General features: G+C 34.8%; 2 protein-coding genes across 2 annotated transcripts; both read left to right on the forward strand.

Moving 5' to 3' along the window:
• The first annotated feature begins 1121 nt into the window (after positions 1-1121).
• On the forward strand, positions 1122-1843 carry TSPO (TSPO(outer membrane tryptophan-rich sensory protein)-like protein). Its single transcript, XM_086449732.1, has one exon. The coding sequence runs from the start codon at positions 1163-1165 to the stop codon at positions 1721-1723; it is 561 nt and encodes a 186-aa protein (XP_086305858.1). The 5' UTR covers positions 1122-1162; the 3' UTR covers positions 1724-1843.
• A 2548-nt stretch (positions 1844-4391) lies between these two features.
• On the forward strand, positions 4392-6260 carry LOC147395975 (xyloglucan 6-xylosyltransferase 2). The gene has a single exon (XM_086450802.1). It carries the CDS (start codon positions 4632-4634, stop codon positions 5985-5987), a length of 1356 nt encoding a protein of 451 aa, XP_086306928.1. The 5' UTR covers positions 4392-4631; the 3' UTR covers positions 5988-6260.
• Positions 6261-12246: the final 5986 nt, after the last annotated feature.

Genomic DNA, 12246 nt, shown 5'->3' on the forward strand with positions numbered 1-12246 from the left:
GGTAAAATTGGAACCGAACCAACATAGGTCGATACCACTAAATAAGAATCAAAACCGAACCAAATTCCATTGGAACCAAACCATCCCAAACCAGGTTCTACGGGTTGCCAATATTATATAAATTGTAACATTTTTTAATGAAAAAATAAATATATAATAAAAATAAAATTTTATACAATAAATCACGAATCTATCCATATAAAGTCATTAGTTTATTCATGAAAGATCATTAATCTATGTCATAACAGCTAAAATAATTCATAATAATAATTATATACATATTTTGCATAAGAGTTCAATTCTTGGTTTGGTTCGATTTTATACAAGTTTGATTCGAGTATTGCAAAAGTATTTCTCTATAATAAAAAAAAATGACACTTTCAAGTGGTATTTTTTATTTTTATTTTTTTGGCTTTTTTAAAGGGGAAATTATCATAATAAAAAAAGAAAATTTGACCACTTTAAGTGCCGAAAATTAATAAAAAAAATAAAAATAAAAACATTGCACTGCTTCAAATGGTGAGATCGTTTTTATAATTTTACAAAAGTAAATATTTTTTGATAAATAATTATTTAATTAATTTTTTTTTTTTTTTTTAATTTTCATTAGAAATCATACTCTTTCAAAGAAAAATGCAATTATCAACTATTATAAAAATATAGAAAAAAAATTTATTTGTTTGAAAAAAGATTTTTCAATTTTAAGAAGAAAATATTCTTCAACCGAACTCCAACACAAACTTGATTCTTGGTGAAATCAAGCCACCTTTTCAGTGTCTCCGTTCTTAAAATGGTGAGTCCGAAAGTATACATTTCATGCAATCAAGAACCGGAGTCAAGTACTTACCCAACTCCCAGGAGTACAACATAAACACACCACTCTCCATATTTGCCACGTGTAAGCCTACAACAAAAGTTTTATCTAGTGGTATGAGATAAAATTGGAGTGCGATTTTGTTGACGAACAGTTTGACCAAATCTCCTCAACACATCGCTGGCACCTGTCCTCCCACGTGTTAGTCTTATAGACATTCATACTCCCACGTGTCAACTATTCAACAAACCAAATCAAACCGGTCCAAGAGAAAAACCCAATCTCCTCTATAAAAAACCCATCCGAAATTCCTCAAAACCACACTCTCTCTCTCTGTATTTCTCTTTCATGGCGTCTCAAGATCTGAAACAAAGAATCAAAGATGAACCCAACATTAACACCACCACCACCAACAATAATAAAACCAGAAGAGAGAAGAAGATGGCGATGGCGAAACGCGGACTTCGATCACTCGCAATCGCTTTTGTGATCCCAACTTCTCTAACCTTCACAACACTCTACCTATTCGGATCGGGTCAAAATTACTACCAAACCTTACCCAAATCGTTTTGGTTCCCTCCTCTATGGGCCATACACTTGGCTTATTTGGGTTCATCTTGTCTCATGGGCTTATCAGCTTGGCTTGTTTGGGCCGATGGTGGGTTTCATAGACAACCCACCACGTTACCTCTTTATTTGGCTCAACTCGTTCTGAGTTTGAGTTGGTATCCGGTTGTGCTTAGAATTGGAGCGATTCGGTTGGGTTTGATAGTGTGTATGGGCATGTTTGGTGCATTTGTTGGGTGTTCTAGAAACTTCCGAGAGGTGAATCCGATTGCTGGAGATCTTGTAAAGCCTTGTTTGGCAATGGCAGCGTTCCTTGTAATAATGAATTATAAGCTTCTTTAACACTTTGAAGTTTGTTTGTAAATTAATAATGTTTGAAACTTGAAAGTGTGTTACGTTACGTGTGGTGTGGTTTTCTATGTAATCTCGTTTAAATGATATAAAATTGCTACTTTTTCCCCATGTCCTATTCAAATATATTACGTAAATTCTGTCTCTTTTTTGTGTTAAAGGTTTGAGGAAGTTGCTTAATTAACTTATAGTCCATTTATGAGCTTTTTATTTCCTAATGCCCCTCACAATCACTGACTTTGACATTTTATTGGGGGTGCATCTAGAAAAAATAAATATTTTACCAATTAATTGTTAAAATACCAGCCCAAAACGAGTCATCTCAACAATGAGACAAATGAATCATGGTTTTACATCTCGTCCGATATGTTTTGACTTGTTTATCTGTCTTATTGGTGGACAATACCTAGACGTATTGGATGAGTGTTTGAGCCGACTAAAGATAAGAATAGCGTATTGGATGAGTGTTTGAGCCGACTAAAGACAAGAATAGTTTACTAATCAACAATGACGAACTTACCGATCCACGGCCTGAGCACCTCGTTCATCAGCCTCATGAACGTACTGGGTGCGTTCGTCAACCCAAACGGCATCACCAACCACTCGTACAAACCATCCTTGGTGTCGTCTCAGTCTTAGACAAGATTTAAAACATATGCATATGATGCGGTCTATTAAGTCATTTTTGGTGTTCTTGTGAAGGCTTATTCTAAAATTTTGAAGTTGATAAAATAAATCATGGTACTCCACCTAAGGGTGTCAATGGGTACCCATTTAATCAAATCCGAACTGGAATCGAAATCGAATATCCTAGTTCCGAATCCTTTTTTATTAGAATCGATTATAGTCAGGTCTAAAATGGAATCAAATTGATAGGAATCTGAACCATTGGGTTCTATATCCAATGGGTAGCTACGGGTACCTGGAACCGATTTATAAATGTATGTTATATAAAATTCTTCAATTTTTTATATAAATTATCGATTGAAACTTAAAATGAATTACTTTTCTAAAAATTCATTACTTTTAGCAAAGATAAATTTATATTTTTGAAAAAATAATTAATTTATATCTTAAGTATAAAAAATTATAACCAAGTTAACAATTTTGTTACTAATATGTTAATTTTTTTAAATGAATTTTTTTTATTTATTTATTTATAATGATTTGAAATACTTTTTTTGTCATTCGATTCTTGAAAATCGGAACCGATGGTTACTTGTGATTTTTTACGGCTCCTGTTCCAATTGTATTTATTTTGGAACTGGACCTAAAATCGACAAGAACTGAAACTGAGCTTATATGATGGTTATGGTTCTAAGTTCCTTAGGAACCTAACCTGAACCAACCCATTGACACCCCTAACTTTACCCCATCTCTCTAGAGTTTAAGTATTATATTGTTGAAAGTGATTTCATATATGCTGTCACTAATTCAATTATGTTCTTTTGAAATAATTCTTATTTCGTTTGGGTAGTTTAATAGTTTATTTAGTAAATTTTTTATTTCTTAATGCTTCCTCGACCTCACCTCACGTTCTAATGTTTTTGAAGTATCCAAACTAACTTTTTTTTTCTCATCTTCTTCGCATACTTAGGTTATTCAACATCAATTGAAATCATTTTTGACAAAAAAATTTCATGAATGACAAATGAAAATGACATACTCCTAATTTTGAACATTTTAATATATTTTTTAATTCATTTCAACAATTTATAACTAAAAATGAATAATGAAGTTGAGACTCAATTTTTTTTTATATAGTCGAACTCTCTAGTTTTTATTGTCAAGCTCACCACTTTTAATTTATTGTTGAGTTCAACATTTTTATTCTCAAGCTCAACACTTCTGATTTATTATCTAGCTCACCATTTTTTTTTATTGTTGAATTTAATAATTTTAAAAAAATTGTTGAACTCAACAATAAAAAGTGATGAACTCGACGCTAGTAAAACTCACTTGTTTTCGTTTTATAAGTTTTTCCAATTAAAATATATGAAAAGATCAATTAAAAACTTGACATAACGGCTTGTGTAGATGATTTCAAACCAAAACAACTATAATTGATTGATATTCATCGAAAAAATGAAGTTAAACGATTGAAAAAATTATAATCTTTTACATACATCTTTGAAATGTTTGAAAAGAACTTATCAAATCATTTCCATTGGAATATAATATCTAAAACTCGACTGGGATGTCAAAAATTCAATTTTTTTTTATAACAAAAACGATAAGTTTGAAAGTTAAGACAGTTTCGACATTTCAATTATGAGAAATATGGGGATTGGGGTTAATTAGAAAGAAAAGTTTTACTAAACGGACTATTTAGAGAAGCCCTAAAATTTAGGGAATAAGTAGAAATAAGTCCCTCCTCCGGGGTCCTTTTAAGTAATTTTTCCTAAGTAATAACATGAAGAAACATTTTGTGGCAGAGTTTGTCTCATTCCACGACACGCTTGAGTGAGATCCTGTACTCCCGAGAGCTGGTTCCAATTCGACTCTCGTTCACCTTTTCATGCCAGTTTGGCTGCTCCAATAATCTCTGGTCATTGACCAAGCATATTTTGAAACGTGTATAAAATAGAATTCCAAAGAAACTCCTGGGTGTACAGTATCTTGAATAAAAAACAGTAAAATTTGTCCAAAGTTCGAACAGATTCTCTCTCTCTCTCTCTCTCATCTTCTTTCACCACCGACGTTGCCCCTTCTACTGTAACAAATCTCAAATTAGGGCCAGGGTTTTAATGGAGAAATCCCTAAATCCTTCAATCTTCAAATCAGATCCTGAGCTAAATTCACGATCACGACCCTTCTAGAGTTAGGGATTCTGATCCGAATCGATCCATCCATCGATACAGAAGAGTAGTAGAATCGAAGATCGAATTTAACAACAAAAATGCTGGAGAGATTCGTGGGAACTTCTCGTGTTCGAAAGATCCAGAGAGCTCTTCGTCATGGTAAGATCACCATTCTCTGTTTATTATTAACCTTTGTTGTTCTTCGTGGCACCATTGGTGCTGGAAAATTCGGAACCCCAGAACAAGATTTTATTGAGATTCGAGACCATCTCTATTCTCGAAAGAGAGCTGAACCTCATCGTGTTCTTGAAGAAGCCCAATCGACCGATTCGACAACAGAAAGTAACAATTACGCCACTTTTGATCTATCGAAACTTATGGTCGACGAAGGAGATGATGAGAAACCTGATCCGAACAAACCCTATAGTCTAGGTCCCAAGATCTCAAATTGGGATGAACAGAGATCAAACTGGCTTGAAAAAAATCCTAATTTTCCTAATTTTATTGGGCCTAATAAACCTAGGGTTCTTTTGGTTACTGGGTCTTCGCCAAAACCATGTGAGAATCCAGTTGGGGATCATTACCTATTGAAGTCTATTAAGAACAAGATCGATTACTGTCGGCTTCATGGAATCGAAATCTTTTATAATATGGCACTTCTTGATGCTGAAATGGCTGGATTTTGGGCGAAACTGCCACTTATTCGGAAACTCCTTCTATCTCACCCGGAAATTGAGTTTTTGTGGTGGATGGATAGTGATGCAATGTTTACAGATATGGCATTTGAGGTACCATGGGAACGGTACAAAGATCATAACTTTGTCATGCACGGGTGGAACGAAATGGTCTACGATCAGAAGAATTGGATTGGGCTGAATACGGGAAGTTTCTTGCTTAGAAATGGGCAATGGGCGCTCGATATTCTTGATGCATGGGCACCCATGGGTCCAAAGGGGAAGATTAGGACAGAGGCGGGGAAGATCCTCACGAGAGAGCTCAAGGACCGGCCTGTTTTCGAGGCTGATGATCAGTCGGCCATGGTTTATCTTCTAGCTACTCAGAGAGATAAATGGGGCGATAAGGTTTATCTCGAGAGCGCTTACTATTTGCACGGTTATTGGGGGATTTTAGTTGATCGGTATGAAGAAATGATGGAGAAATACCACCCGGGTTTGGGAGACCACAGATGGCCCCTCGTCACCCACTTTGTCGGTTGCAAGCCATGTGGGAAGTTTGGTGATTACCCAGTAGAGAGATGTTTGAAACAAATGGATCGCGCTTTTAATTTCGGTGACAATCAGATATTACAGATATATGGTTTCACCCATAAGTCGTTGGCTAGCCGAAGGGTTAAGAGGACTCGGAATGAAACGAACAATCCTTTGGAGGTCAAAGATGAGCTTGGGTTGCTTCATCCCGCATTCAAAGCTGTCAAGGTATCATCCTCTTCTTGACTCCGTCCCCGCCATCTTTAGCTACAAACTTGAACTTGGCAGATCCACAATTCCATTGCTGTTGTTTCTGTTCCTTGTTAAATCATAATATGTGTAGTGTTGTGTATGTTGTTATTTATGTCTTCTGATAGTTTTGGAGATTGTTTTCTTCTTTCCTTCTTTTTTGTTATCAGTGTTTAAATTATAATGATTCTCAAAGGAAACAAAGCCCATTTTGTGTTTGTAATCCTGCAAATTATTTTTTGCTTCTTAAGTGGAGTTTATCTTTTGCAAGGTGTAGTCCTCGTGGTTGAATGCATCTAAGTGGGATATGTGTACTCTTTATGTGGTTTTACACCATTGTAGTGCCTACTTTTTTATGGGTAAGCTGTGCTTTTAACCCACGACATCTGAATTACGAGTGCAACAGATACGTCATGACTTGTATGTTGGAAAAACTCCAACCTTCAACCCTGGGATGCAAAATCAATTGAAGAGAACAAACAAGAAAACTATCTCAAGAAATCAATTTCAACACAAGTATTTATGTGGAAAACCCTAAATCAGGGAAAACCACTGAACCACACCGATTTCACTACGCTCAAAGCTCCCAAAAAAAAAAAGGTAAAATGTTTCTTGCCCCTGATGAATTAGGGTTAGCAACCTCCTAACAAAAAAGCTCAACGAAAAAAACACGTGGATTGATTAATAATAACTCCTTATGGATCAGTATCGTCAAGCTCCACAAGCCATCGTATTGCAACCACTAGATTACTTTGTGACTTTGTGGCATGAACAGTATATCTCAGGGAGGTATTTCTTTGGGTTGCTAATAATTAAATGATTTTATATCTAAAATAAAGAAAATAATCTGTCCAATAATACCACTCACTGGTAAATAGCGCAATACTTCTTCGTGAATCTCCGCTATTTGAATATGGAACATCATAACAACGAATAGGAATGAAACGGCAATAGCTCCTATATGAACTACTGGGGAAATCATAGCAGAGAAGTCGAGACCTAACAAAAGAAGTAAACGTGAAGTGTCACGAAAGACTGGGATGAGAATTGGGAAACGAAACGAAATCTACCGAATTTTAGCACATGCAACCAACCAACCAGAGACCAAATCAGTGCAACATCAAAACCCTTTGATTGCTGCTTGAACAAGTGATTTGTTGCCATTTGTTCTGCGTTTGTAGGTGAATGAGCCATTAAAATTTTTAGTTTGTACAGACAACTCACTGCTCTGTACCTTGGCATACATTGTATCTTCAACAGGTTTGGGTGTCTAGTGTTCATTGGTCAATTAAGCACATCGAGGCCCAACTCAACCCAGGCCAACCCCCTTGTCAAGCTTGGGCTGATCAGAGAGAGCCTCGTATTGGGCTCAGACTAGGTATACCAGCCTGGAGATAGGGTGTCACCATATCCTCCACACAACAATAGCTCGTCTGGAGATACATTTTATTTCGACGAGCTGCACTTTAAAAAAGAAAAGGTTATCATGATAATGTTGTTTGGTTGGTATGGTTAGGCAACATTTCTTTCTGAAAATTTGTTCATACTTCCTATTTAGTGAATCTAGTACAGTTTAGCCATAAAATGGTCCATGGAGAAAATAAAAATATAAGTCTCAGTGGGTCATTTTTCAGCCTGTTTGTTGTAACAAAGTAACCATCCACACAATGTAATAAGTTGCTGGCAGGGGCGGTGCCAGGATTTTGCCCATGTGGGGGCAACCAAGAGTAGAAATTTTTTTGTGGGGACAACTAAGAGTGAAAAAAAATGGTTGTCGGAGCAATAGTGGCTGATTTTTTTTATCCGCTGCCAAAATCTGTCACAATAGCTCACTAATCCATAGACTTTGAAAATTCTTGTGGGGTCAAGTGCCCGTGCCCCCACAGCCCCTACTGTAAATTTGTCCCTGGTTTCCGGCACCACTTCTGTAATTTTTTGAGCAAAACATCTAATATGCAAGATAGGCTCTGTGTAATGTAGTAGGACTGGATTTGGAGGGTTTTGGTGGTTTTTCTTTTTGGTTTTGTTTTCTCCTTTTTCTTCGTTCTCTATGTAACCTCAGGGGCCTCCTCGGCTTCCTTTCCTTTACTTTCTAATAAATTTTTTCTTACAAAAAGCAAAAAAAAAAAAAAAAAAATGCAAGATAAGTTGGCAAATGACGCATATTCTGCATAATTGGTCAAAACATGAAAAAATATGTTGTCCTAAACACCTTTATCATTTTTTTCATTATTCATAAGTGCCAGATTTGAAGAAGAAGATCCACCTAAACCTATTTGAGAGTGAGATTTCATTGCACATAAATAGTTGAAAATTAATTTAATTAATTTAACTTTGTTGTGATGATGGGATCCAACGAAATCTAGAATCCATGTCTTTCTTTGGTCTCTCTTTTAGTTTGCTCAAATCAATTGTCCTAGTTTTCTGATGGCCACTGCCACAGATGTTGCCCTTAATGGTGAGTTACGTGGTTAGCATGTATTTTGCGCCATTGTTTTATCATTCTTATTTGCTGATATTCATCTTATGGATTCATGTTATTGTTCCACTCCATCAGGTACTCGGTTGCAACAATTGGTATCAGAGTTAACGAGGCAAACCAATAGTTCATTATAATAGGGTCTTAGCTCCTATTATTTCTCTGTTCAATTTTGTCCAGCGTCACATCTTCTATTATATGATTGAAAGTTCATATCTGCTTTCACTTACTCCGTCCACGAGTGAAGGCATTAGGGTTCCTCCAAAATTTTAAAGCGGGTTCGCCACTTCAAAGTCTGACTCAGTTGATATTACCGTTTAAAACAACATAACTGATAGAATATTGTTGAAGTGACCTCAAGCTGGAACCTCACATCACACATCTTGACATGAAAGTGCATGGGAACATAGATGCTTTCATCGAGATACATGTGAAAAGCATCTATGGTTCCTATCCACTATCAGTTGTCAATAAGTGTGATATGACGTTCCAGCATGACTCTTACTGATAATGGCTCCTGTTATCAGGGCGGCGAGACATACGCAGCTTCTCATTTCTAGGGGAAATAATGCAGGGCTATTTACTATTAAATTTCAAATTGAATGTATATATGGGTCAGGTTTAAGGGCCATGTACAAAGTCAAACATTGTACCCAATATTTTTGAGTATATGGGTTTGAAGTGTCACGTCCTCACTAAAAACCAGCCCATTCCAAAACTTCTAACCCCCCACTTTACAAGTTAAAGAATCATAGACGTCTAATTTTTGTAAATCACTTTTGATTGGATTAGAACTTTCAGAATGAATTGATTTTTTTGTGAGGAGAGATGTTTGGCGGGGCCACCTCATCAACGAGTCCAGAGACATAACCATTAAGTGATTTTAACTTGAAATTTTACTTTAATTGCCAAATACTTTGCAAAATTTGTTTAATAAACCATTTTTTAAATATTTACAAAACTGGTCATTTATCTAATTTCATAATTATTGGTTTACCAAAATGGTAAAATAAATCAATCATGTTTTTTAATATTTACTAAAGAAGGTCATATCCAAATTTATAATTCTTTACTTTTATCAAAATGGTTATGTATTATAAGGTCTTATTCACCCTTCTTGTGAACACAATTTCAACTCAAGGCCATAGAAATAAATTCATGAAATTGTTTGCGCGAGTATTGCACATCAGATAACTATTTTGGTAAAAACATAATCATGAAATCAGATATATGGTTCAATAGTTTTGACTTTTGACAAGATGCATAGCTCTTCTAGTAATTTTCTCTTAGGCAGACATCATGGGGCTTTGTGTTCAAACAATTCCAACCTCAAAGGTTAAAATTCTTTTTTATTTCTTGTTTAAAAAGAGTTGTTGTCTCCATGGCTGTGACAACAAATATTTTGCCTCGTCTTTCTGAGAAATTACTGCAATTAGTAGCTTGAATATTTACTAAAATACAACATTAGAACTATCTTATATTTGGAATAAATGATTTTCTAACGCCCCCCCCCCCCCCCCCCTCTCTTACATATACCCCCATCACAGAACCGTAGATCATTTGATACGCAAAATCATAAAGTTTTTTCTTGTGTATCCTGAGGCAAATGATCTATGGTTCTCTAATAGGGCCTATGTCAGAGAGGGGGGCATCAGATTATCAAGACTCTCATCTATAAAAACTAAGCTACATGGTGGTGCGTTGCAATTTTCTTGTTTTTTCTTACCAAGATGACCTTGATTATATTGAATTTAAGAGTTGCGCTAGAGTGTTGTCTAATTGGAACCTCATAGCGTACTTATGTCAAAATTCCGGCTTTGGTACACAGTTCATTTTAATTTTCAAAACATGTTTTTCCAATGAATTCGTCTGTTTCATAATCAACAAATTCGTTGATATGGCAAAATGGCTGGTATTTTATGAGCGAATTTGTTGATTATAAAATTGACAAAATTACAAATTCGTTCATTATAAAAGTGGTGAATTCACTGGAAAAACATGTTTTGGGAATTAAAATGAAAATTGTACCAGACTCAGAATTTTGCCATATTCAATGCGCGAAATGGAGATTCACCCAATCTTTGATACATTTGAATTGAGATGACATTAGCAAAAGTTGGTGTGGCAATAAAATATCTGTTGTTTTATAACATTTTGTCATTTAACGCAAGACCTAACATTAACTAATGTCGATTCTCATGCTCATCTTTCTTTTATGGGTCTTGTTAACGTGTGAGCTTAGGGCACACGTCACGTAAAGTGCAATAAATACACTTTGGAAATTGAATTTTGTACTGAGAATGCCCTTAAAAAAATTACTTTTTACCAAAATACTCTCTTCCAATTTTCAAAGTGTATTTATTGCACTTTAACGTGTTCCATAAGGGCACACATTAACAAAATCCTTCTTTTATTATAACAGTAAAAAAGTTTGCGTGACCACTTTAATTATTATTTTTAACTTATTGGTGTAGGACGAGTTGCAGAAGAATTCATGGAACGTTTAGATCACCAAAAGTCCAAGCATAAGGCTTAAGCCCACATGGGCCCATGGACTCAAAAAGACAACTAAGTCAGAATCATCTGAGAAGACTCGTTATTGAATGAAAAACGTTGAGATCATCAAGATCCATAGTTTTGTGATGAGGTTTTCACTTTTAGGCTTGATTCCTCTGTTTACCTTGTTTTTTTACGTAATTTTCTTATTTTGGATAATTTTTCATTTTGTTTATAACTTTAGTTATAGAAGTTAGAATTGTGCACCATAGATTATGCCTTACTTTTAAGGTTAAGTAGTTTCTATTTTCATATTTAGTGTAAAAAATTATTTTTAGTAATTTTTATTATTTCTAACCATTTTTTTGTTGTTGCTATTTTCTCGTTTTACTAGAATTATAACAATAATAAAATCTATAAAAGGCTGCAATTTTCATGACTCCCATCTTTATAAGCTAAGCAACATGGTGGTGCGATGCAATTTTCTTGTTTTTTTTTTACCAAGATAACCTTGATTATATTAAATTTAAGAGTTGTGCTAGAGTAATCTCTAGTTGGAACCTCATATCGTACTTATGTCAAAATTTCAGTTTTTGTACACTGTTCATTTTAATTTTCAAAACATGTTTTTCCAATGAATTCATTTGCTTCATAATCAACAAATTTGTTGATAAATTACCAGCGAGATCGTTGATTATAAAATTGACAAAATTACAAATTTGTTAATTATAATAGTAAAAAATTAACTAGAAAAATATGTTTTGAGAATTAAAATGAACATTGTACCGGACTCAAAATTTTGTCATATTCAATGCATGAAATAAAGATTCACCCAATCTTTGGTTCATTTGAATTGGGGTGACATTAACAAAAGTTGGTGTGGCAATAGAATCTATGTTGTTTTATGACATTTAATGCAAGACCTAACATTACCTAATGTCGATTCTCATGCTCACCTTTCCTTTGTGGTGTTGTTAACGTGTGCGCTTGGGGCACACATCACGTAAAGTACACTAAATACACTTTGGAAATTGAATTTTGTACCGAGAATGCCTTTTAAAAAATTACTTTTTACCAAAATACTCTCTTCCAATTTTCAAAGTGTATTTATTGCACTTTAACGTGTGCCCTAAGGGTACAAGTTAACAAAATCCTTCTTTTATTATAACAATAAAGAAGTTTGCATGACCACTTCAATTATTATTTTTGACTTATTGGTGTAGGACGAGTTGGAGAAGAATTCATGGAACGCTTAGATCACCAAAAGTCCAAGTATAAGGC

This window comes from Akebia trifoliata, chromosome 8, assembly GCF_017979445.1.
Source record: "Akebia trifoliata isolate Shusen 1 chromosome 8, ASM1797944v1, whole genome shotgun sequence".
NCBI lineage: Eukaryota > Viridiplantae > Streptophyta > Magnoliopsida > Ranunculales > Lardizabalaceae > Akebia > Akebia trifoliata.